At 40.8% G+C, this 27,978-nt stretch overlaps 1 protein-coding gene across 2 annotated transcripts in view; it reads left to right on the top strand.

The window, feature by feature from the left end:
• Positions 1 to 27,978, top strand: part of dazl (deleted in azoospermia-like) — a 172,142-nt gene that overhangs the window by 88,122 nt on the left and 56,042 nt on the right. Inside the window, exons 5-9 of one of the 2 annotated variants that reach the window (XM_072574963.1) lie at positions 4,176 to 4,242; positions 5,008 to 5,135; positions 11,477 to 11,557; positions 19,838 to 19,888; positions 23,095 to 23,217. In XM_072574963.1, the coding sequence (XP_072431064.1) occupies positions 4,176 to 4,242; positions 5,008 to 5,135; positions 11,477 to 11,557; positions 19,838 to 19,888; positions 23,095 to 23,217 (450 nt within the window). Of the gene's footprint in view, positions 1 to 4,175; positions 4,243 to 5,007; positions 5,136 to 11,476; positions 11,558 to 19,837; positions 19,895 to 23,094; positions 23,218 to 27,978 lie in introns of both variants that reach the window. The other variant, XM_072574962.1, reaches the window with a different exon arrangement.

Below are 27,978 nucleotides of genomic sequence, written 5' to 3'. Positions count from 1 at the left end.
TTACTAGACTCAGTGTTCCCCTACTATCACTTGAAGGGCTTTTGCCCGAAATGTCGATTTTCCTGCTCCTCAGATGCTGCCTGACCTGTGCTTTTCCAGCACCACTCTGATCTAAACTCTGGTTTCCAGCATCTGCAGTCCTCACTTTTGCCTCAGTGTTCCCCTACTATCACTTTAGTCACTTGGCTTGTCTGTATTACACAGGAGGTCAGGTTTTGCTCCTTCCCTGGTAGGAACATCTACATTATCAGGTTTATTATTTACCTGTCTGCATCCACAGGCTAGGAATCCTATGGCAAGTATATCACCCCCTGGCTCCGCAATGGCTGTCCACTATGTATAAGACTTACATCAGGAGTGTGATGGAATAATTCTCACTTGCCTGCATAAGTGTACCTTCAAGAACACTTGAAAAGCTTGACACCATTTATGAACAAGTTGCTGGTTTGATTGGCAGTATATATGTAAACATTCTTTCCCTGCGTCACCAATGTTCAGTTGCAGTACTGTGTGCTATCTACAAGATATACTACAGTAGTTATCAAGGTTCCTTTGACAACAACCCACGGGCATTGCCATCCAGAAGGACAAGAGCAATGAATACATTAGAACATAGGCCTGTACTGTGCTGTTACATTCTTTCGGCCCTCGATGTTACGCCACACTATGAAAATATCTGATGCCCATCTAACCTAATCTATTCTATTATTATCCAGATGTATGTCCAATGCCCATTTAAATGCCCTTAATGTTGGCAAGTCTACTACTATTGCAAGCAGGCAATTCCACACCCCTACTACTGAGTGAAGAAACTACCCCTGATATCTGTCCTAAATCTATGTCCACTCATGTTAGCCTTCACTATCCAAAGAAAAAGGCTGTCACTGTCCACCCTGTCTAACCCTCTTATTATCTTACTCATCTGAATTAAGTCAACTCTCCACCTTCTCTCCACCCTCCATGTGTCACCTTAACAAGTGGGTGACAACTTTCAGGAACACCAGGATACCGAGATCTCTCTGTTCATCTTACACTGCCAAGTATTTTACCATTAGCTCAGTGTGCATTCCTGTTATTACTTCTGAAGTGAGCTACCTCACACTCTTTTCTGCATTAAACTCTATTTGCCACCCCTCAGCCAGCTCTGCATCTTCTGTATGTCCCTCTGTAACCCACAATATTCTTTGGCACTATCCACAACTCTGCCTACCTTTAGTGTCATCTGCAAATTTACTAACCCATCCTTTTATGCCCACGTCCAGATCATTGAAAATGACAAACCGCAATGGCCCCAAAAAAGATCCTTGCCCCTGGTAACTGAGCTCAAAGATGAACATTTCCCATCAACTACCACCCTCTGTCTTTGTTCAGCTAGCCAATTTCTGATCCAAACCGCTAAATCGCCCTCAATCTCAAAAGTCTGCATACTGTGCAATAGCCTACAATGTGGAACCTTATCAAACGCTTTGTTGAAGTCCATATACATCAACATCAACTGTTTTACCTTCATCCACCTGTTTGGTCACCACCTTGAATAACTCAATAAGGTTAGTGAGGCACGACCTACCCTTAACAAAACCGTATTGATTATCTCTAATCAAATTATTCCTTTCCAGATGATTATGAATCCTATCTCTTAACCATAAACAAAGTAAGGTTCACTGGCCATTAATTACCAGGGTTGTCCCTACTTCCCTTCTTTAAACAAGGGTACAATACTTGTTACACTCCATTCTTCTGCCACTACTCCTGTTGACAATGATGACTTAAAGAGCGAAGCCAGGGGCTCTACAATCTCTTCCCTGGCTTCCCAGAGAATCCTATCTGGCCACAGGGGTCTTGCCTATTTTCAGATCTTCCAAAATTACTAAAACCTCCCCTTTGTCAACCTTAATCCCATCCAATCTTGTAGCCTGTATCTCCGTATTCTCACTAACATTGCCCTTTTCCAATGTGACTACTTATGAAAAGTATTCATTAAGTGCTTTCTGTATGACCTCAGATTCCACACAACTTTCCACTACTATCTCTGGCCCTAATCTTACTCTGGTCATTCTTTTATTCCTGATATACCTATAGAAGGCTTTTAGTGTTTTCCTTGATCCTATCTGCCAACAGCTTCTCATGTCCCCTCCTGGCTCTTCTTAGCCCTATCTTTAGATCTTTTCTGGCTAACTTATAACTCTCAAGCCCCCTAACTGAGGCTTCACGCCTCATCCTCACCTAAGCCACCACCTTACTTTTGACAAGAGCTTCAACTTCTTTAGTAAACCATGGCTCCTTCTCTCGACAACTACCTCCCTGCCTGATAGGCGTATAATTATCAAGGACCTGCAATAGCTGTTCCTTGAATAAGCTCCATACTTAAAAGTGTGTCCATTCCCTGCAGTTTCCTTCCCCATCCTAAATCCTGCCTAAAAGCATCGTTGCCTTTTCTCCCAGTTTTACCTCTTTCCCTGCAGTACATACCTATCCCTGCCCATTGCTATTGTAAACATAACCGAATTATGGTCACTATTGCCAAAGTGCTCACCTACCTCCAAATCTAATACCTGGCCAGGTTCATTCCCCAGTACCAAAGCCAATATGGCATCTACTCTTGTTGGTCTGTCTGTATACTATGTCAGAAAATCCTCCTGCACACATTGAACAAAAACTGGCCCATGTAAACTACTTGAGCTCTAGTATTCCTGGTCAATATTGGGGAAGTTAAAGTCCACTGTTACTCTCACTCCTCTCTAGAATTATCTTTGCTATCCTTTCCTCTACATCGCTGGAACAATTTGGAGGCCGATAGAAAACTTCCAATAAGGTGACCTCTCCCTTTCTGTTTCTGTTAGTACATTACCTCTCTAAATCCTGTCCAAGGCATTCAATAGCCTGACTTGGAAATATTGTTGCCACTTCAATGTTGTGAAGTCATCATAGGGACGTGAATTGACCATTGAGTCCTTTGAGACTGTTCCATCATTAACGGAAATCATGGCTGATCTGTGGCCTCACTCCATATACCTGTCTATGGTCCATATCCCTCAACATCTTTTGTTATGTGAATTTACTGTAATGCAATTGACAAATTGAGGGGACTGTTTCTAAAGCGCCAACTTTTTTAAAGGCCCAATTAGTTTCAATGGCGTTGCTATTACACAAGTTTTTGTAATATGGGATTGCATGAGAATGGAACAACTGCAGTGAAGCATTACTGAACCTGTCTATCTCAGATTTAAAATTAACAACTGATTATGCATCTACTGCTGTTGTGGAAGAGAGTTCCAAACATGTACCACCATTTGTGTGTTTAAGTGCTGCTTAACATTTGTCCTAAACAGTCTGGCCCTAATTCTCAGACTATGCCTAGTAGTTCGACAATTACCAACCACTGGAAGTAGTTTATCTTCATTTATTCTGTTAATAACTTAAAGGATTTGATCAGATCACCCCTTAAACTTCTAGAGAAAGCAGGCTTAATTTGTATAATTTCTCCTAATAACTTAAAATCCTTTCAACCCCTGAAATCAAGGTATCATTCCGGTAAGTGTATGTTGTACTCTTGGAATACCCTAGAGTTCCCTTCTGGGCAGCATTTTGAGAGTAGTTAAATTACATGGACTGCAGTGCTTCAAGAAGGCAGGTTACCACTACTTCCCAAGAATTACTAGAGAAGGGTGACATATACTGGCCCAGCCAGTGAAGTATATCATATAAATGAATAATTTTTAAAGATCCTGTTTAATTAAGTGCACCTATTGAAGAAAAGGAATTTCCTGTCACTTCTGTTTGATGCAAAATATGTTGTGCCTCATTTAAATGTACCTTGGGTTATATTAATAGAGCTAATTTTTAAACAAAAATCTGTTTTTGTCATAACTTAGGCTTCAAGCTTGCTCCCTTCTATTTGACTTTCTGGAAATTGGTATTTTATGCAGTTCCAAGCATTGTGGAAGTAACTTAACATACTTGACACTTCAAAATCTTGGACTATTTAGCTTTCTTTTATTTGTAGAATCGTGGTGACGTTTAACCAGGCAAAAATTTAAGTTTGACAATACTGACTAAAATTTGATTACTGTGACCTTTTTATTGAATGCAAATCATCAGAATAGATCATCCATTCCTCGACAAATGCCATGTTTTGTGGTGCACTGAAATTATCGGTTGATTGGCTTTCTTTTTAGTCTCAGATCAGCTTCAAAGGGAAGAAGTTGAAGATAGGACCTGCAATTAGGAAGCAACAAGATTCATGTAAGTGGAGTTTTAGTTTATCATGGTGGCTGAAATTTAAATTGTTTTATTTAAAAGTGATGAAGACTATCACCTGAATCCTTGATTAGGATGAAGTGCTTTGGTCAAAGTAATGGTTTTGATTCAGACAATCCCTGCCCCTCTGTTTTGAAAGGTTTGCTACTGTTACTGTCTATCTCTTGGTAATGGAGTGTGCTGATCCCAACAATGCATCATGTAATAAAGTTCAAAGTATATGCATAAGTGGGTTTGCATCTTGTACATCAGGCTGCATGTTATGGTGTTTTACACTCCTTTGTTTTAATAAAAACATTCTTGATATTTTACTTATTTTTTAAAAAAGTGCTTGTTTACAGCAGTCTCTTATCTGACTGCTTTTCAACTCTTCCTGAGTAATAATGGAAGCATGCTCAAGTTTCTGTTATGGTCACTGGCAAAAGCTGATTTTCTGTTGTGATGACAGCTAGAAGATTTTTTGTTTGTTCTTTAACAGTAACTCAAGTTTATTACAGTTCTATTAAGCAATCAATTTTAATACACTTGGGTGAGCAAATAAACTGGAAAGGTAAAAGACAGATTTCCATGTTTCTAATTTAAAGCAGATTAAAAAGCAAGTAAAACAAATATTTGGTGAATTTGATAAAATATCTCCTGTATGGAATACACTAACTATGCCTCAGTGTCACTTGTGGGAATCATAGCATTTTGCTAACCTTATGAATTATATTCATACACTTTTTTTAATATTCATTTTTTCTTATCAAGATCCTATTCATTTGGTTCAGGCAAGACCAGCTCCTCTAATAACATCACCGACTCCTTGTGTGTGCCAAAATGCCGACACATATTTTCAATCACCTGGATTTCCTGGGTCAGCTCTTCAGTATGTACAAGTAAGTTAAGAGCTGTTTTTGTGTACAAAATTTAACTCCATTTGAACACCTACTGCTTTACATATGAATTTTGATTTAGGTAGTGTATTTTTAGAAAATAATTCTGGTTATATGATTGGAAGGGGTTTGAAAAATCCAGAAAAAATATTCTGCAAATGTGTGAAATGAACATCTTTATGATTCTGTTGTCCTTTATAATTCACAATTAAAGCACATTACAAAGTAAGTAAGCAAATATTTGGTGAATTTGACAAAATATCTCCTATATGGGATACACTAACTGTACCTCAGCATTACTTGTGGGGACTCGTAACATTTTGCCATCCTTGTATGAATTAAATTCATGCACTTTTAAGGTTCTTCATTTTTTTTCTTACCAAGATCCAATTCATTTCCCACAATTAATGGGAAAGTTTTTAATTCATGGTTAACCTGCATGTTTAGCTGATCCTAATTTCAAATGAATGTTTTCTTAACAGTAATTATGACTTAAAGCGCAGAATAAGTTTCGGCATCGAAGTAAACTCCTGTATAACTTGATTTTACATAATCATAATGAGAGCTAGTGTTCTTCACCCATATCAATGTGGCATTGTCTTGCTCACATTTAAGTTGTGAAGGATGGTAATGTAATGACAATACTTGTTTTATTTATTTATAGGATGTGGGTGATGCCTGCTAGGCCAGCATTTATCACCCTTTCCTAAAAGCTCAAACTATTGACTTGTAAGGCCATTTCAGAGAATAGTTAAGAATCAACCACATTGCTGTTGGTCTGGAGTCATATGGGAGTCAGGTGGAACAGGCTTGAGGGGCTGAACTCCTGCCTTCTATATGTAGAGCAGACCAGTAAGAATAGTAAATCTTTCTTTCCTAAAGGACGTTGATGAACCAGATAGATTCTTTAAAATAATGACTAGTGGTTACATGATTGCTATTAGTTGATTTTTATTTTTGAAGTTGTTTCACTGATTTTATAAAATTCAAACTTCTTCATCTCTCATGATAGGATTTGAATCCATGACCCCAGAACCTTAGTCTTGGGTTCTGGATCGTTAGTTTAGTGACATTCCCTTCACTCTTATTAATTACTATTTTCTATTTTTGTCATTTCATCAACATTTTAACTGAATTTCTGTAAATTATGTTGAATAATTTTTTCCACAGTTACTAGTGAACATAACTGTTTTTTTTAAAAAAAAAGTGCTGTCCGATGTATTCATTTTGTGGGATGTGGGTGTCACTGGCTGGCTAGCATTTATTGCCCGTCCCTAGTTGTCCTGGAGAAGGTGGTGGTGAGCTGCCTTCTTGGACTGCTGCAGTTCACCTGCTGTGGGTTGACCCACAATGCCATTAGGGAGGGAATTCCAGGATTTTGACCCAGCAGTAGTGAAGGCAATATATTTCCAAGTCAAGATGGTGAGTAACTTGGAGGAAACTTGAAGGTGATGGTGTTCCCACATATCTGTTGCTCTCCCCTTCCTAGATGGCGGTAGTCATGGGTTCGGAAGGTGCTGTCTGCGGAGCTTTGGTGAATTTCTGCAGTGCATCTTGCCGATAATATGCGGTGCGACTACTGAGTGGTGCTGGAGGGAATTGATTTAGTGTCAATCAAGTAGGCTTTGTCCTGGATAGTGTCAAGCTTCTCCAGTGTTGTTGGGGCTGCACTCATCCAGGCAAGTGGGGAGTTTTCCTTCACACACCTTATTTGTGCTTTGTAGATGGTGAACACATTTTCAGGAGGTGAGTTACTTGAGGCATTATTCCTAGTCTCTGATCTGCTCTTGTAGCCACTGCATTTGTGGTGAGTCCAGCTGAGTTTCTGATCAATGATAACTTCCAGGATGTTGACAGTGAGGGATTCAGTAATGGTAACACCATTTGAGTGTCAAGGGACAGTGGTTTGATTGCCTCTGATTAGTGATGCTCATAGCTTGGCATTTGTGTGGCACAAATGTTACTTGCCACTTGTCAGCCCAAGCCTGGATATTGTCCAGACCTTGTTACATTTGGATAAGGACTGCTTCAGTATCTGAGGCATTGTGCAATCACCTGTGAACATTCCCACTTCTGACCTTATGATGGAGGGAATGTCTTTGAAGCAGCTGAAGATTGTTGAACTGCAGTACCTTTTGAAGCCCTGCAGAACTCATCCTGGAGCTGAGATGACTGATCTCCAACAGCCACCACCATCTTCCTATGTGTCCAGTATGACTCCAACCACTGGTGAGTTTGCCCCGATACCTATTGATTCCAGTTTTGTCAGGGCTCCTTGATGCCACACTTGGTTCAATGCTGCCTTGATGTCAGTCACTCGTCCCTCTCCTCTGGACTTCATCTCTTTTTTTCCCCCATATTTGAATTAAGGCTATAATGAGGTCAGGAGTTGTGGCCCTGGTGGAACCCAAACTGGGTGTCAGTGAGCAGGTTATTGCTGAGTAGGTGCCACTTGATAGCACTATTGATTACACATTCCATTGCTTTACTGTTGATGTGAGAGTAGACTGATAGGGTGGTAATTGGTCGGATTGGATTTGTCCTGCTTTTTACATACAGGACGTACTTGGGCAATTTTCCACATTGTCGGGCAGATGTCAGAATTGTAATTGTACTGGAGCAACTTGGCTGGGGGAAATAGCAAGTTCTGGAGCACTACTGCTGGAATGTTGTCAGGGCCCATAGCCTTTGCAGTACCGAGTGCCTCCAACTGTTTCGTGATATCTTGTGGAGTGAGTCAAACTGGCTGAAGACTGATATCTAGAATGTTGGGGATCACTGGAGGAGGTAGAGTTGGATCATCCACTCTGGTTGAAGATTGCTGTGAAAGCTTCAGCCTTATCTCTTGCACTGATGTTCTGGGCTGTTCCATCATTGAGGTTGGTTATATTTGTGGAGCCGTTGTTTAATCATCCACCACTATTCACGACTGGATGTGGTAGGACTGCAGAGCTTTTAACTAATTCGTTGATTGTGGAATCGCTTAGCTCATTCTATCAAATTGGTGACTATTTCAGTCAGACCTAATTTTTAAGGCTATACTGACCAATTACTTGAGGCTGGAAGCATGAAGGTTTTGAGAGGTCACTAAGTGGTATTCATCTAATGAGAAATTTGTCTTCATGTTTAAGTTTGTTTAATTTAGTATTTTGCCTGTTCCAGCACTTCATGTAGGATAAGAAGTTGGAAGAGAGGAAGGAAATGCGTCTCTGGATCATTCACAGCAAGTGGCATCAGGTTGGTGCCAAGGGTCTGCTGTCAAGCTCATTAGAAAGTGATCATTGTGAATTTTTTTTAAAAGGCTGCTATACTAGTCTAAATCCAGACATGGAAGCAGAAATCTGTCAGCCAGGGAACCTGTGCAGTAGAAGGCAAAGTAACCAGGAATAGCAGTGATGAGGAGCTATTGCCTTGAGGTACCAGAACTGCTGAAATTACCTGGGCATGTTAAAGCGATAGTTAAAAGAAAAGGCTTAGACCCTCAAGACAAATGCAATTTACATATGCGGTATGGGTGTGGGGAGCTTTGGAGTTAAAACAGCCAACTATTGTTGGTAGCAGTGAAGGTGATAATGGTTTTAAAGTTTTTTGTGTGGATGTAACATTTTGGGTCTGTGGTGAGCTAACCTTTGTGAAATCACTGAAGAGAACATAGCAGGGCGCGGTTGATGACACTTTCCATCAGTTTACTAGTCAAGAGTAGGTGGGCAGTAATTGAGTTGGATTTGTCTTGCTTTTTGTGCGTAGAACATACTTGAGCAATTTTCCACATTGTCATGTTCACGCCTGGTAAATCATACCACGCCTGATTTGTGCCATGCAGATGGTAAACCAGCATTGCTGAGGCAGGAGATAAGTTACTCTCTGCAGAATTCCTAGCCTCTGATTTGTAGCCACAGTATTTGTATGTCTAGACCAGCTCGGTTTATGGGCAGTGTTAAACCCCAGGATGTTAATGGTGGGGTCTTGACAGTGGTAACACCAAAACGATAATATTGAGGGATGATGGTTTAATTTTCTCTTGCTGGAGATGTTTGTTGTTGGACACTTGTATGGTTTACTTGTCAGATCAAACCTGTATCCAAGGAGTTGCAAATGGTAATGAACATTTGTGCAATCATCAGTGAACATTACGTCTTCTGACATTTATAATGGAGGAGATGTTACTGAAGCCGCCAAAGATGTTTGGGTCCAAAGGAACTCTTGTAGAGAGACCTTGGAGCTGAGACTGACCTCCAGCAAACAAATATTTTTTTTGTGATTGGAATGACTCAAACAAGTGGAGTGTTTTACCTCCATTCTCAATGACTCTATTTTTTTTAGGAATCCTTGATGTGACACTTTGTGTGGCCTTGATGTCAAGTGCAGTCAGTCTCTCCTCACCTCTACAACTTGTCCCTTTTGTCTTCATTCATAGATGGATTTTTAAAAAAAGGTCTGGATCTGAGTGGCTATGGCAGAGCCCACATTGAGTGTCTGAATCCTGTCATCATATCTGCCACCTCCAGCAGGGTTCGACCACCAAATGCATGTTCCTCTCCCTTCCTTCCACTTGCAGCATTCCACAAGAACTGTTCCCATTGTAACACCCTAGTCTAATCCTTCTTTGTGCCATTCCTAATGCTGCCTCACCTTCCCAGGCAAGCACAGAAGGTGCAAAGTTTGGCCTTTCATTTCCTCACTTTCTATGGTCTCAAACATACCTTTCAGGTGAAGCAGTACATTACTTGTACTTCTTGCAATCTAGTCAACTGTATTTGCTTTACAATGTGTTTTCCTTTAGATTAGTGAGATCAAATGAAGTTTGGCTGACTACCAAAGCTTGGTAGAGCACTACTCTGTAAGAATGGCCCGAAGAACCAAAGTGAAGCACAGCACAGGAATAGGCCCTTCAGCCCTCCGAGCCTGTGCCGATCATCATGCCCTAACTAAATTAACGATACAAACCTGTTAAGGGCAGAAGGTTTTATGCCTGTATTCCCTCCCTATTCATGTAACCATCCAGATGCCTGTTAAATGTTGCTAACATTCTTTCCAGCTGTGTATTCCAGGCTCCTATCAGTCTTTGCATGAAAACCTTCCCTCTCTCATCTCTCTCAAACTTTCCCCCTCTCACCTTGAGCCCACGCCCCCTTGTAATTAAAAGTTCACCCTGGGGGAGAAAGCCTTTGACTATCTACCCTATCTATACCTATCATAATTTTGTAGACCTCTATCAGGTCTTCTCTCAGTTGCCCTCTTTCCAGTGAAAATAATCTTAATCTTAACCTTTCCTTATTGCCTGTTCTCATGGATATTGGCTACATTGTGGTGAACCTTCTCTGCACACTCCAAAGTTTCCACGTTCTTCTGATTTAGTTGTGGCAACCGGAACTGCATGCACTAATCCAAATGCGGCCTAACAAGGGTTTTACGTAGCTGCTGAGAGTGTGTTGCTGGGAAAGCGCAGCGGGTCAGGCAACATCTGAGAACTAGGACAATCGACTTTTCGGGCATAAGCCATTCATCACGATGAAGGGTTTATGCCCGAAACGTCAATTCGTCTGCTCTTCAGATGCTGCCTGACCTGTGCTTTTCCAGCAAAACACCCTCCACTCTGATCTCCAGCATCTGCAGTCCTCACTTGCTCCTTTTTATGTAACTGCAACATGTTTTGCCATCTTTTATACTCCATGCCCTGGCCACTAAGGCAAGCGTGCCATATGCTGCCTTAATCACCTTGGCCACCTGTGTTGCCACATTTCGGGAACTGGAGACCTGCATACCCAGATCGATCTGTATGTTAATGTTCCTAAGAGTTCTTCCTTTTCCACTATAATTCCCACCTAATTTTGATTGTCCAAAATGCATCACATTGTGTTTGTCTGGATTAAACTTCATCTGCCATTTTTGTGCCCAAGTAACCAATCCATCTATATCCTGTTGACCCTGATCTTCTATTTCATTGCTATTCGAATCAGCCGTCGCACACTCGTGCTAACATTTCCATCTTGGGTGTAATTCGGTTTTACAATGAAGCTCATTGCAAGCTAGAGGATTGGCACCTCATTTTGCATTTGTGTGTTTTTCAGTCTCCCAGACTGTGTATTTGGGTTCAACAACCTTTGTAGCATGATCTCTGCCCTCCATTCTGACTAAACTGTACTCACCCACCAGCATTTTGTATCATCTTCCAGCTCTGAAGAAGAGTCCTATCATGGAGTTCTAACTCCATGTTAATTGCTTCTGTCCCTGTAGATGCTTCCATTTTCTGTTTATATTCTATGTAAATGCAAGATGTTTTGTACTTAAAGTATTTTTAAATTTAATCATCCACATGTAGAATTTATTTTTCTATCCTGCAGACTTATTCATATCCAAGTCCTCCTGCAGTGGCATTACCACAAGTACAAATGGGATATCCACATCCTGCATATAATTATCAGGTGAAATTTAATATTGTACAATTTAACCTCTGTTTTGTCTAGTTTAAATGATATTTAATATCTGAACCTTTTGGCAATATAAATCTCAACAAGGGAAGCAGAGACATTTTGCAAAATAGATTTACTTGTTTTTTTTCTCTCCAGTTGCGAAACCATTACTGTGCCAGATTGGAGCCTGGGAAGGGTTAATGGGAACAATGGGGAGATGCTGGGTATCATGACTTTTTTTAGTGATTCAACCAAAGCTATTAGAAAGTGGAACAAATACTGAGAATGCTGGAGAAACTCAGCAGATCTAACAACATCTCTGGGGAAAGAGAGTAAGTTCATACTTCAAGTCCTGTATAACTTGTCAGGCTGTCTCTCTTCTCCATAGATACAGCCAGCTAAGTTTCTGCAGTAGTCTGTTTCGGGTTTCCAGTTTCTGCAGTGTTTTGCTATCTAATAGCAACGTGAACAAAATTATTGTGTTAATAGCAGAATATTGTGGATTGCTGGCGATCTGAAATAAATACCAATGCTGAGATTTTTGGCAAGTCTGACAGCATCGGTGGTTAGAGAAACCAGTTTTAAGGTTTTGAGTCCAATGACTTGAAACTGAAGGCTAGTCATTGGACTTGAAAACATTAACTCTTGCTGTGTCCACACAGGTGCTCTTAGACTTTAGTTTCTCCAGCTTTGCTAGGTGTTTGTTATCTGAACTAAATCTTAAATACCAATATAATTAGTTATTTAGAAATGGAATTTGTTTAGTTTTTGTTACTGGTCATTGGTATGGGTGGCATGGTTGCTGTGGAGGCATGTTGGATCCATGGTTAGCACTGCTGCTTCACAGTGCTAGGGACCCGGGTTCGATTCTCGCCTTGGACAATTGTCTGTGTGGAGTTTGCACATTTTCCCCATGTCTGCATGGGTTTCCTCCCACAATCCAAAGATGTGCAGGTTAGGTGAATTGGCTGTGCTAAATTACCTATAGCATTAGATGCGTTAGTCAGGGGTAAATATAGGGTAAGGGAATGGGTCTGGGTGGGTTACTCTTTGGAGGGTTGGTGTGGATCTGTTGGGCCAAATGGCCTGTTCACATACAGTAGGAAATCTAATCTATAGTTTGAACAATATCTTCTGAGCAGAAGAGTAAAGAGTATACTAAAATTTATCGAATGGTTTTTTTGAGAAATGCATTTATTGTGGACAGATTTTTGTTTTAAGAGTCTAGTTTTCCAACATTTTTTTAATCGAATCGTAGATGTTTATTCCACAGGAAGTCTGGTCTTTTTCTGTCTGTTCTTTGGTAGAGTAATTCTCCTTGTCTAATCTTTTTCCATAGCTTTGTATCTTTCATTCTTCAAATATTTAAATTTGCACAGAATCTAGTATTTAACCCTCATAGTTTTGTTTATATTTTTCAGGAAGTTTACAAAATGTTACTTTCAGTAGACTGCTACTTTCAATTCATTCAGATAAAATTTTATGGGTAGAATATTCAGGATCCACCAAAGGTTTTAGAGCAGATGGGGGAACGTAATTGAGTGGAACCCAAATTTTATGTTTCCCGAGAATGGGTTAAACTTCTGTTTATTGGTTCTCAAAGCTTTCTGGTGTGTTGGCCTTCCAAAACTATTGTAGGATCTGTTTTGTGTTCATTAACATGTCACGAATGCTTTTTAGAGTAATTCCAGCGTGCTGTGATATTCATAGATGTAATTTTGTTAGCTAAAAAGGAGAAGTGTTTGTATGGGTGTAGTCACATCTATGAAAATACAAGATGTGCACCTGTAGGTTAAACTGCTTTCTTCAAGCTATCGTTAGTAAAATGTTAATCCTTTACTTGGCTTCTTCAGAAACCAGTTTAATTTATGCAAACACTTCCAGTGCTGGGGGTGAGGATTTCCATGTTCAGCAGTCATGAGAAGATGCATTGATAGTCAAGCTTCTACATTTAAACACTTTTATAAAATGAATAATGACTGCTGCTAATAATTCACACATTTGAAACGGCCATTGGCTCAATGAGATAATTCTGACTGGCACAGATAAGCATTCCTTAACTTTAAAAAGGTGCGCAACCTAAAAAGTGGAGTCAACAAAAATTATTTGCAGAATAGTGGGCTGGGTGCAAAAGAGAGTAGGAGATTGCAGTTCAAAAGTCGTTAGTGAAACTGCAAGAATCCTGGAGGATGAAGGCAGTAGGCTGGGATAAGGAGAGAATCTCAAAGAATCTGGGCAACAGGGACAGTTAAGAATGGGCAATTTAGTGAGGATACTTGCTGTTTTAGGAAAAAAAAACAAATTGAATAGGGATGATGTAAAGGTGTGGCCTATCATGGGGATTTCTAATGGAATGTGACTGACGCATAAGAATTGGAAAAAGAGCCAATAGTGACAGGAGGATAGAGGGGACATTAGAAGTTCATCGGCCACTTTTTTGGGGTCTGTGTTGTAGACAGGAAAGAAATATATTCAAGCGGGAGGGTACAAGGGTGAGATAATTGAAAATAAAATAAATTCATCCATGTAGTTTTCTAATGAAGATGTACTGATAATGTGCAGTGAGCTGTTTGCACAACTTTAGCCACAGCAAACATCCCAAAGAAGGTACTACCAGTAACTGGAAAAACGTCTATTGTGTGACCATTTGTTGATGCCATTACGTTAAAGAGAAGCATTCACTACACGTTTAATGGCAAATAAGATGTAAAAATTAAGAATAGTAATTCCTCCTTTCAAAACTCAACTGGAAAATTGTGTGTCAACTCTATCAGCTGTCCAGAAGTACGTTTGAGTGTACACCACAGGAAATCAGTTTAGTTTGTCTAGATCTCCATGGAACAAGATAGCCACGCTGCCATAACTCAGGTTGACATTCATTGCTGAGTTCCCGTGGATTCAAGGAGCCATTGACTGTATGCGTATGATGTTCAGAGTTCCACGTCAGCATCCAGCCAGATTTCTGAAGTGGCAAGTATTGTACACCATCAACTTTCAGCTTATTTGAGGCCACAGACAACAATTCCTGAAGGTTTGCACCCGCTTTCCAGGGATCTGTAGTAGTCCTTGCATTCCGCACAACTCCTAGGTTCTTTGAATGTTTGCCCAGTGGCATCATCACTGAGTGACAAGGCATGCCCAAGATGGCACGGCTAACGACAGTTGCGAAAAACCCTTGAAATGATGGACAACAGTGCTGTCGTGCTGTTTCCTGCATCTACTAGAGTAATCATAGAACAATAAATGTGTTTTTCAAGATGTTTTGTTTCCTGAATCACGGAGGGTGCCCTGCAGCATTTGTTGGACAAGATTCTAGTATTGTCTGTTGAGCACTGCTCAATTTGGCTCAAAGACTTGTTGATAATTTAAGGTGGAGATGTAGCAAATTTCTTGGATTTTTTGGACAAGGGAAGAAAGGAGTTTCTGAAGGGGCAAATGCTGATTTTGAAGAAGTCAAAGGAAAAGTGAGACAAAGTAGACAGGCCTGTGATAATGTGGTTGTGGCTAGATTGCAAATTAATGTTTTTGTATTAACTTTTCTGAACATTCAGCAGTAATAGCCAGTTGGAATGCAGAGGTGTTCCTGCTTTACAGGAAATGCTTGTTTTCCAAGTGTGGAGCTTTCAGATATGGTGCTATACATATTCTGTTATTTCGTTCCTGTGTTACGAATGAATTCCTGTTCAGTTTGCTGGTCAGTGGACATCATAGAATCGTACAGAACAGACGATGACCTTTAGTACATTTGAGTTTCCATCGACAAAATCTGCCCTAAATCTACACCAGTACACTGCACTCTACACTTCCAGCACTTGACCCATATCCCTGCATATTATGAAATTTCGAGTGCTCGTGCAATACTTTTTAAGGTTGAGATTTCCACTTAAACCACCCTCCTAGGCAGGGCATTCCAAATTCCCACCACTGTCTGGGTGAAAGTTTCTTTTTTTTTTCACTCAAATTTCTGCCTTTCACCTTAAAGTTATGCTTCCTTTTTATTGACCCTTCAACTTAACAGTATGGAGGTTTGCAGGCTTGAGGACTGCAGGTAAAAATGCTGTTCTAGTTTCCAGTGAAATTCTGTACAGAGGTCGACATTTGTGTACCCAAAGTGACTTCAATGTTTGAATCTTTCTCTTCCTAATGCAATATTATGGTGCATCTTCGCAGCTGCACCTAAGCCTCAGATGACTTTGGTAGGATTTCTCAGGTTGCTCATACTATAAGCACTCTAGCTGTTAGGGGTCTCTTGCACACATGAAGGGGCTCCTCTGGATTGTCCCGAGAGGACCATCTCTGGGTGTCTCCATGCCGTTGAACAGTGGCACCTCCCTTCACCCTTGAGGGAGTTTAAGGTCCTTCTGCACTTGTCCCTAGGTCACTGACTCTTTGAATGCATTTATACTCGTGTGATGTATTGGAAGTCAGAGGATATATCTGACAGCTTACTGATTGTTCTGATATTTTTTGGCAGTCCATAGTGGCAGCCGCCCACTCCACAGAGACTGCTTCAGCATGCATGCTGGAGCCATAGCACCAGACGGAACTTAGGCAGATGCTTCTGTTTTTGTTCCAGTCCACGTGATCTCTGCCTCTGCCAGTGGTTCCACTGCTTGTCTGTACATCTCCATCAGCCCTTTAATGACAGAGTCTCAAGGTTTATTATCTGTACTGAATTCAGTAGGGGCCTGTTTGTTGTGAGAGAGACCTCAACCATTTCTATCTCCTCCACTTGTGAGCTTTTGTCAGTGCTGTGTTCGTAAGAATGTGACCCCAGACTACTCTAGATACCTTTCCACTGAATATCTCTGTCTCTATGCTGGCAAAAGATTGGATGGAATGTTGGTTTTCCTGAATATTCCTTTTTCTATTGTGCACTTTGCATGTGGGGCTGTGATCAAGAGGCTACAAAGACAAACAAGTATTTGAGTGTCACAAAATGCCCCTTTCACCCAAGGTTTCATTTTAAATGTTGCAGCTGGACAAGTGATTGGGAGTAACCTTTTATGGAGGAGTCCTACCTAGCTGTTGGTAGATATTCAATCTACCCTTCAGCACAGATGCACTCCCCTCTCTTTGCTGCCTGATTGTTGAAAGTGGTGAGGATCTTTGTCACCCATTCCCAATCTCCCCTTCTCCTTGCTATATGAAGGTATGAATAAAAGAGTTAAACCTTGCTACTTTCAATTTTTTTCCCTGTTCCTTCCCTCCTCCAATTATTTTAGCAAGCTGCAGATTAGTATGGCAGATATCATTTGAGGAATAAGATTCCACCATAAAATAAGTGCTTCTGATAAATTGAGATCAAATCTGTAGAATATGTGCTTTACACTGAAGTAAAAGCCAAGCTGTGTATGCTGCAGATGTTATATGAAGGAAGTGCGTACTAGAAATTCTTGGCAAATTTGGCTGCATCTGTGGGGAGAAAAGCATTGACATTTCAAGTCCAGCAATCTCCTCTTTGGAACTGAAGAGCGCTGGAAAGAGATGGAATATCAATGGTGATTCTGTTCCCTGATGTACTAACATTTACCTGGATGATGCTGAGCACCAGCTTTAACATTTGCTCCTATTCCTTGCTGGGCATGACACCATTGCTGAAAATTGAGTTGCTTTCAGGACTGTCACTGATCTCCTCTTGTCCTAAGAGCTTCCCATCTAATAGATGCAGTCTGTGTAAATTTGGAAACTCTCTTCACAAATCCTCAACTAGGACTGCCCTGGAAGATTCTTGCATTATTTCAGCCCCACTGAATTTATTTCTTCTCATTCAGTCTCTTCCCACAAACATTTGTGGTGGTTCTTGACACTTTTGCTGCTTCACAATTTCCAGATTCCTTGGCCCAGTTGCTACTTCGTTGCAATCCATTCAACAATTCCACATCCTCAGTCAGGATTGTCTGAAGGTTATTTGCTCCAACTTTGAAAGGAGGCCTGAACAATCTTCAACCATCTCCATCCCCTGCCAGTTTGAGCTTGTTCTCACTTTGACCAGTTTTCCCTTTCACTTGTCACTTTCTCTAAATCAGCTGTGTGGCGATAGATACTAACATGTCTATGGTTATGTGGAACATTTCTCTTGGGCCTTTTCTGGGCTGTAGATCTTGGACTCTATCAGCCCATTGTATCCACACTGGTCAAAAACAACCACCCTAAAGTATTGTATGTCTTGCCATCGTAAGTGTGCGTCTGAATTCTCAAATGTTACGAGATTTTCTGCTTCTACCACACTTGCAGGCAGTGAGTTCCAGATTTCCATTATCCTCTGGTTGAAAAAAATGCCTTCGCATCTCCTCTAAACCATCTGCCTCTTAACTCAAATCTGTACCACTGGCTATTGATTCCTCCACCAAGGGGAATGTTTCTGTCTGCCCGTCATAGTTTTATACATCTCAATCATGTCCCCTCTTGATCTCGTATGCTCTAAGGAAACCAAAATGAGTCTGTCCAGTCTTTTCTCAGAATTGAATGTCTCTAGCCAAGCAGCGTACTAGTAAATCTTCTCTGCATCCTCTCCAATGCTATCACATCTCTCTCCTAATGGTTCCACAACTACACTCAAACTCTAGCTGTGGTCTAACCAATGGTGTATACATTTCCAAAGTAACTTCCCTGCTCTTCATCTTGATGCTTCAGCAAGTAAAGGCAAGTATACCGTATGCCTTCACCACTTTATCGACCTGTCATAATATCTTTTAAGGGACTGGTATATATGCACACCAAGGTCCTTCTGAAACTTGGTACTTCTCAGAGTCATACCGGTCATGTTGCCTTGTTTCTTGTTCTTAAGTGCATCAACTTGCGTTGATCTGGATTGAATAGTCCCTTTTTTTTCTGGGTCATCTTTAGAAAAAAAGCAAAGTTATTAGTCAGTCCTTTGTAAACAGTGGTAGCAGACATCTGTCAGTAAGATTCCTGTATGAAAACTGATATTTTGTTTCCAGTCTTATCTGCAAATAGAGGAACTAATTTTGTTTATTCCCCAAAGCTGGTGAGAATTTGGAGTATGAATTTTCTGTTAATCTGGTATGGGCTTTGTCCACTTGAAGCTATCACCACCTCTCCAAATTGCCTAAATATGTTGTGTAAGTATAGGTTGGTAACACCTGAAGAATGTGTGCTCATCAATCTGGAGGTTATTTGGCCAAAATCATAAGAAATTGCCATATGGATTGCTTTTCTTTCTTCATCTAGTTTAATCTCTTGTACATCACATTGCTTTATTTAATTTTATTTTTTACAAGACTTTCAAGTTCCCCTTCTACGACCTGTTTTCATGCAGAAGGATACATAAAATCTTTGCTAACATTGGATACCCCATAAGTTTCATCCAATGCCTGTCCAACAGAGAACACCAAGAAGACACTACCTACCAACACACTGGTCACCCTACCCTGTGTGGAGAACTTATCAGAATTAACTGCCAGACTGTTACAACTACTAGGTATTAGGTAGCACACCAACTAACAGTCACTACTTACCAGGACAAAGAACCCCATATCCACAACATGGAGGACCAATATAGTATACAAAATCCCTTGCAACAGCTGCAACAAGCACTACATCGGACAAACAAAGAAAACTAGCCATCTGACTTCACCAACACCAACTGGCAATTGAACGACATGATCGAATCTCCCTCATGCAAACCTAGAGGGCAATCAATTCAACTGTGACAATGTCCCCATTCTCGGACACGCTAAACAGGGACACTCCATAGTGTTCTTGGAAGCCTGGTTTTCATTCAAAAAAAGCCATCAAACACACAGGCCCCGTGTACAAACCACGACAGAGAAGACCTGGAAGTGACACTCACTCCAATAGACTTGACCATACAAAAGTCAAGCAGGACAGAACAACACTTCGTGGAAGTCGCACTGGTGATGTTACCCAACGTGGTAATGAAACGTCTGCCTGATAACCCTGCAGCTTGGCGAGTTAACCAACTATCTGCGATATACAGACTATTAGTTTCTTTTGGCCTCAGTGCCAGGGACCCAGGTTCAATCCCTGCCTCTGGTGACTGTGCAAATTCCACATAGACATTCTCCCAGTGTCTGTGTGGGTTTCCTTTGGGTGCTCCGGTTTCCTCCCACAATCCAAAGATGTGCAGGTTAGGTGAATTGGCCATGCTAAATTACCCGTAGTATTAGGTGTATTAGTCAGGGGTAAATATGGGGCATGGATCTGGGTGGTTTACTCTTCGGAGGGTCAGTGTGGACTTGTTGAGCTGAAGGGCCTGCTTCCATACTTTAGGTAATCTAATTTAATTTAATGTAAATCTAATTACAGGCAGCAACACAGTGGCCACCAGGAGGTCAATGGAGATGGATGATGCCTCAGGTGATGGTAACTGATAAACTGGTTAAATTTTTAAACAAACAATATTTATTCACTTATGGAAGATGGCATAATTCTGCTGTTTATTTGTCGAGTTTATGGTAGAAAATAATTAGTTATGTCAGTTAGCTTAGTTACCCAAGATTGGAAGCTAGTTAAGTACAGGGATTATCTAATACATAAAGGTTAACATAGAAATAATATGTATTACGCTTTTTGTGTTAATAGAAAATTAGTTAAGGGTGTTGGCATTAGTTGCTCCCCATATTTCGAGCTTAGCTTCATTTCAGCGCTATGGAATGACTGAAGTTATGGAAGCCTGTTTATATTTATTACTTATACAGTTTATGTAGAAAATGGCAAATACAAGTAAACGAATCGCAATTGTAATACACTCATCTGGAATTGAATATATTTCATAACACTACATCATTGCATTTAAGTAAAATTGTGTTACTACACCACTAACTTCTAAATTGGGGGAAGGGCAATTTTGACAGTATTAGGCAAGGACTTTCAAACGCTGATTGGGGGCAGATGCTTGCAGGTAAAGGGACAGCTGGGAAGCCTTCAGAAATGAGATAACGAGATTCCAGAGAGAGTATATTCCTGTTAGGGTGAAAGGAAAGGCTGGTGGGTATAGGGAATGCTGGATGACTAAAGAAATTGAGGGTTTGGTTAAGAAAAAGAAGGAAGCGTATGTCAGGTATAGACAGGATAGATCGAGTGAATCCTTAGAGTATAAAGAAAGTAGGAGTATACTTAAAAGGGAAATCAGGGCAAAAAGGGGACATGAGATAGCTTTGGCAAATAGAATTAAGGAGAATCCAAAGGATTTTTAACCAATACATTTAAGGACAAAAGGGTAGCAAGGGAGAGAATAGCATCCCTCAAAGATTAGCAAGGCGGCCTTTGGGTGGAGCTGCAGAAAATGCGGGAGATACTGAACGAGTATTTTGCGTCAGTATTTACTGTGGAAAAGGACATGGAAGATGTAGAATACTGGGAAATAGATGGTGACATCTTGAAAAATGTCCAGATTACAGAGGAGGAAGTGCTGGATGTCTTGAAACGTATGAAGGTGGATAAATCCCCAGGACCCGATCAGGTGTACCCTAGAACTCTGTGGGAAGCTAGGGAAGTGATTGTTGGGCTTCTTGCTGAGTTATTTATATCATCGATAGTCACAGGTGAGGTTCCAGAAGACTGGAGGTTGGCTAACGTGGTGTCACTGTTTAAGAAAGGTGGTAAGGACAAGCCAGGGAACTATAGACCAGTGAGCCTGATGTCAGTGGTAGACAAGTTGTTGGAGGGAATCCTGAGGGTCATGATGTACATGCATTTGGAAAGGTATGGGCTGATTCAGGATAGTCAACATGGCTTTATGGGTGGGAAATGATGTTTCTCAAACTTGATAGAGTTTTTTGAGGAAGTAACAAAGAGGATTGATGAGGGCAAAGTGGTGACTGTGATCTATATGGACTTCAGTAAGGTATTTGACAAGGTTCCCCATGTGAGACTGATTAGCAAGGTTAGATCTCATGGAATACAGGGGGAACTAGCCATTTGGGTACAGAACTGGCTCAGAGTTATAAGACAGGGTGGTGGAGGGTTGTTTTTCAGACTGGAGGCCTGTGACCAGTGGAATGCCACAAGGATTGGTGCTGGGTCCTCTACTTTTTGTCATTTACATAAATGATTTGGATGTGAGCATAAGAGGTCCAGTTAGTAAGTTTGCAGATGACACCAAAATTGGAGGTGTAGTGGACAGCAAAGAGGGTTACCTCAGATTACAACAGGATCTGGACCAGATGGGCCAATGGGCTGAGAAGTGGCAGATGCAGTTTAATTCAGATAAATGGGAGGTGCTGCATTTTGGGAAAGCAAATCTTAGTAGGACTTATACACTTAATGGTAAGGTCCTAGGGAGTGTTGCTGAACAAAGAGACCTTGGAGTGCAGGTTCATAGCTCCCTGAAAGTGGAGTCGCGGGTAGATAGGATAGTGAAGAAGGCGTTAGGTATGCTTTCCTTGATTGGTCAGAGTATTGAGTACAGGAGTGGGAGGTCATGTTGCGGCTGTATAGGACATTGGTTAGACCACTGTTGGAATATTGCATGCAATTCTGGTCTCCTTATCGGAAAGATGTTGTGAAACTTGAAAGGGTTCAGAAAAGATGTATGAGGATGTTGCCAGGGTTGGAGGATTTGAGCTATAGGGAGAGGCTGAACAGGCTTGGTCTGTTTTCCCTAGAGCATCAAAAGCTGAGTGGTGACCTTAGGGGCTCACAAAATTTGAGGGGCATGGATAGGACAAATGGACAAAGTTTCCCTGGGGTGGGGAAATCTAGAGGGCATAGGTTTAGGGTGAAAGGGGAAATAGACCTAAGGGGCAACCTTTTCACGCCGAGGGTGATACATATATGGAATGAGCTGCCAGAGGAAGTGGTGGAGGCTAGTACAATTGCAACATTTAAGAAGCATTTGTATGGGTATATGAATAGAAAAGGTTTAGAGGGATATGGGCCAGGTGCTGGTAGGTGGACCAGATTGGGTTGGGATATCTGGTCGGCATGGACGGGTTGTACCGAAGGGTCTGCTTTCGTGCTGTACATCTCTATAATGAAATTTAATTACTTTTGTGCAGGCCAATTGATGGGATATGTTTTTCTATTGCTTACAAAGTATTTAGATTAGAATATTCAAGTGCAAATTTTATTGCTGAGAAAGCTGTTTGGTTATAATGGAGCAAGGATGTTTTCTTAAATTTATTCGTAATATGTTTTGTTTAAGGCCAACAGCATTCCATCCAAAACCTGTATGATTCTAATTATTTGGCATAGAAAATGAGTTGGTTTGACAAATTTTGGATTGGATATTCAAATAACTTCAAAGAGAGAGGCTATTTCTTTGTAGATGAAAAAAAGTCTGAGTTTCGAATTTACATTAGTAGAAATGAAAAATAGGCATCTGAATTACAGTTGCAACTTTGTTTTCCTCTTCAAAGTCCAGGGTTGAATTTGACAATAATCATCGTTTAATTTGGAAGTATTGAGTTCTTAAATTGATGTGAATAGCTTAAATTTAGATCATTTTAGTTGAACTTAATTTACTGTATAACAATTCCTTACATTGTTTCTGTGACTATACTCTAAGAATGCTTCAATGCAAAGAATTAAAGTTTATTTGTAATTTTCCCCCTCGTAATTAGCCTACCGCAGGGACCTATGTAAACACCCCATACCCTGAAATGATTAACCCAGGAACTGTGTTTGTGCAGAGAGAATGTGATGCACAACAGACTCCATCTTCACCTCTAGACACAGTTGAAAAGGTAATCAACCAACTACAATTTTTTTTTTTGAAGCAGTGTGTGTTTGATTCCTATGTGAAAATATTGCCAAAATTATATGGAGAAATTTCCTACATAGTTGATCATCTAAGTGTTGTGGGTAGGCTTCTGGGAGTGGAGGAAGTACTGTTTCCCTTTTTAAAATTTTTGTCCTGTTAATTTTTTACATAAGTTTTGCTGTAGTCTGAAGACTGGCCCACAAATAATGACATTTCAATCCAGATCAATCCATCGACTTTGTTGCCAACTACACAACAAGGGGAGATCCTCATACATGATAATATATTTTTGGTATGTACATGAGTATAGTGAAAAGTTCACAACTTGCCATTTATGGTGCCATCTTAGGTTCTGAGGTACCAAGGTACAGATTCTTGAGTAAAATTCTTGGGCGGGGGGGGGAGGAAAAGAAAAATTTCAGCATTACAGAATCTTCAAAAGTAGAAAATCATAGTAATAAATTAGAAAAATGGAGAAATAAAAAGTTCAGAATAACAATCCTTCCACAATGTAATTTAAAGTAAAGAAAGAAATTTTTAAAAAAGAGAATTTAATCTATTTCATGGCTCAGAGGAATCCTCCCACCCAGAGTTCAGATGCCAAGCTGCATCCCATCGATGCTGAAGAAAAGCCACAGAGTCGTAGTCTGACGCTGCTGAAAACCACCGTTAAAAGGAATCCCAGGCCTCCACCAAAGCTGCCAAAAGGAATCCCAGGTTGGTCATTTGAATCCTGGGCCCGAATCTACCTTGCCTTCAACGTCGCTACCAAAGCAGCATAGTTGAAGAACCCACCAGAATGTAGCCATGAGGAATGGCCGGATCGACATGGATTCTCCGCTGCAGTAGCTTTTCTGAGCTTTCTTCCTTAAACGAAGCCGCCAAGAGGCAGTAAGATGAACTTGATGTTTGAAAACTTTTTTTTAACAGTATGCAACAGGCCTGGTGATAGAAGTAGATGGACCAGTAGCCCCAACCCTTCCTACCATGCCGCTGGCATGCAGTTAAAGCTAGTTGAACCAAACTTGCTTCCATTTTTTTGTGACGAGCATTACTCTGGCATTGTTGAATTTCCTTTTTGATCTCCATGGTCTTCAGTTTTACTAGGATGGTGCTTATTGTGAATGCTATTTTGTCATCCAAGATAGATGTTTTCTGTTCTCTGGCATTCAGCTGTAGTGACCATGCATATCAAGATTGTGAATAAGTGTCTTGTGTTAGTGTAGGAGTGTTTTTCCCTGGTAGGGAATGAAGGCTCAGGAGGCAGGCAGGTGGAAGTTTATTAATGCAGAAACTGTTTAAAGCAAAGAGAGGTCCAAAGGATCTTCCCTGAATCTGGCCTCGATGTATGAACTCCATTATTTGCTTAATCTTTTGCTCAGATCAGAAGATAGATCAATGAAACACACACTTACTGTAAAAAGTAGTATTCTTATACATTTCTGTACTACAATGATTACGTACAATGGTCTAACTTCAGTCCTTCCCTCCTAATCCATGCACCCAATCTGGTAAAACACCTAGTCAGTAATAGACATCCATCTGACCAGTCTCGGCATCCATGACCACTAGGTGTTTACCAGCCATTCCAATGTCTAGTCCCTGGGATCTCTATATGCATCTTATTCATTCGCATTCCAATGTCACAGGCCATGTTCCCTTAAATCTGTTTCAGACTGGCTTATCTCTTGAGGACAGCTTGAATTCTATTATTGATTGTATTCCATTTAATTACTCCCTTTTACTTACCACTGTTTTAATCATACACGTAAAAATACAAAAGCCATTTAGTTTTAACTAGTTGCTGTAAGATTTGTAATATTGATTTCTGTTCTGAAGTTAGTTAAGATCAGGTGTAGCTATATTTACTCTTAGTACTCTTGTGATTAATGTCTGTGAATAATTTATTTTGTCCAGGGCTAATGATACTTCCTAAAGCTAATTAACTTTCACACATAGGCATAAATGTTTTGGTTACATGTATCTGTGTTTATGTTGGAGAATCTCTAACTAGAAACTATTGCTTAAAATTTCAGAGTAATCAAGGCATAACTGTTTACTATGAAATAGCTACCTGTTGTTGCAGTAGCTATTCAGGGCATTTAGCATGCTATTACCAGTTGCACCTGGTGTTCACTGCTTCGTGATGTAATAATTCTTTCATTTAGTTGATCTGAGAACATTAGCTTGTTTGTCTCAGGCATATTCTTATCATAACTGTTCAGGATGTATGCCACTCAAGGCCCCCTTTACTGGCTTTAGAGTAGTTTGTTCAAAGGTACCATTGTTTTCTTTTCTTAAAGGCTGGGACAGACTGTTAGTCTTGTTCATCTTCTTGCAGCCATCTTGTGTTTCTTTTGTAAATGTATTTATTAGCAAATGTTTTTTAACTTTACAAACATATAAAATTATTGAAAAATACAATCAATATCATATCAGTATAATAAAATGAAAAAAAACACCTTACAGCTACTGTCTACTAACTACTAATCTACCCTATAATATAAGCAACACCAAAAAAAAAGAAAAAAGGCAAAAAAACCCCACAAAATACAGAACAGCTATGCTCAGCGCAAAGCTCCTAAACAAAGGAATGGGAGCATTGTATACATACCCGTATTAACTCAGGAGACTCCCTCCAGGGCCTAGGGCTTGACAAATCTAACCATCCTGGTTAAACAAACACCCTAGTTAAGATAACTGACAAATCTATATCCAAATAACTCCAGGAGGGCTGCCAGGTCTTATAAAAATGGTCTGTTGTGTGGTGCACCATGTTTGTTAAAAAAAAGTCCGAGGAAATGTGCTCCATAATTAATTTTTTTGCCATCCCAGCAAGCCCGGCGGGTTCGCAGACGCCGAATTCATCAGAATATTCTTCCGTGCACAGTATGCAAGAATGAGTTTCTTCCTAAGCCCATCTAAAGATGGTAACTTTGGTAGACCTAAGAGGAGAGATATTGAGTCAACTTGACTTCAGTCCTCAATACTCTCCCTATCTTTCCTGCCACAGCGCTCCAATAAACATTGCTTCTGGACATGCCACCGGTTCAATGGGTAAGAATACCTACACTTATTTTGCATATGGGGCACACTGAAGTTGCCCCTTTTTAAAACTTTGCCAGACAGTCTGGTGCCAGATGAGCCCTGCGCAGAATTTGTAACTGCATAGCGCATGTCCTGTTATAGTTTGGGATCTTTCGACTATTCTCCCGTATGTTCTCCCATGTTTCAGAAGAGATCTCCACTCCTAACTCTTGCTCCCAGACCTCTCATAACCGGTTAATATCCTGCCAGGCCCTGCCACCTAGCAGGTGATAGAGGGCACTAACTGAAAGGGTGCTTCTGGAATGTAGCAACAACCTCTCTGTATCGGGCTTATAGGGCTTAGTGAGAAGCGTAGTCTTCTTCTGGATGAAATCCCTAACCTGAAAAAAAAACAGCAAAGATCTCTGCTGGGCAATCCGTATTTGCGGCTCAGTTGCTCAAAAGACATCATAACCTCCCCCTCAAGTCTCCCAAACTGGAAACTCCACTTGCTGCCCATAGTTTGAACCCTGAGTCCATCATTCCTGGTCGGAACCCTGGCATGCCAACTATAGACGTAAGTGGCAAAGTCTTAGATAAACGACCTTCACTCTTCAAGGCATCGCCCTCCATGCCTTGACTGTACTAATGACAATGGGGTTCTGGCAGTGGTCCATAACTGTCCTTATCCGTGAACAACAGGTTAATAAGAGGGCACTTTGCCTGGGAGGCCTCAATATCAAGCCATGTTGAGCCCGGATCGTTACCTACACAATCACAAAGGACAGCAGGGAACTCCATTGATATCTCCTGATGTCTGGGAAATCAACTCCTCCCTGTCCTTGAGGCAACTGCAATTTAGTAAGTTTGATGAGGGGCTGCCCATGATGCCAGACAAAGGAACTAAACCACCCCGTAAGCTTCTGCAGCATTGACCTGGGAAACATTATAGGGAGCATATGCATGGGATAAAGCAAACAAGGAAGAACATTAATTTTAGTGAGAGATATTCAGCCCAGCCGTGAAATTGGAAGAGCCTCCCATCTCTGGAGATCTCCCCTAATGTTGTTGAGCAAGTGAGCAAAGTTAGTCCGAAATAACAGATCAAACTTGGGGGTAATAAAAATGCGTAGGTATCTGAACCCTGCCCATGACCACTTAAGAGGGAACTTAAGACTACCTTCAACTTCTGGCACATTCTTACGGTTCCCCAAAGGCATAGCCTCCGATTTTGCAAAGTTAATCTTGTATCCTGAAATAGCCCCAAATGAATTGATACATTATACCGAATGGGGTACGGAGGTCACCGGGTTTGATGAAAACAGAAGGACGTTATCCGCATACAGTGTAATCTTGGTCCCACTTCCGGAGCGGTTATGTTGGCGTTCTGACGAATGGCCTCTGCCAGCAGCTCTATCACCAACGTAAACAACAACAGTAAGTGGGGGCAGCCTTGCTGACTACCCCTACCGATCCTAAAGTTCCCAGACATCACCCCGTTGGTGATGATCACGGCCAGAGGTTGGTGATATAAAACATCCACCCACCTAGCAAAGACTCCACCCAACCCAAACTGTTTTAAGACATAAAATAGGATCAAATGCTTTCTCTGCATCTAAGGAAATCACCAACTCCTAAATTGATCGTTGCTGACAAACTTAGACCATATTCAGCAACCTTCTCATATTATTAGAGGACCTACAGCCCCTTTTCAAGC

This window comes from Chiloscyllium punctatum, chromosome 8, assembly GCF_047496795.1.
Source record: "Chiloscyllium punctatum isolate Juve2018m chromosome 8, sChiPun1.3, whole genome shotgun sequence".
Classification (NCBI taxonomy): Eukaryota; Metazoa; Chordata; class Chondrichthyes; order Orectolobiformes; family Hemiscylliidae; genus Chiloscyllium; species Chiloscyllium punctatum.
This window is presented reverse-complemented; position numbering and strand designations above follow the sequence as displayed.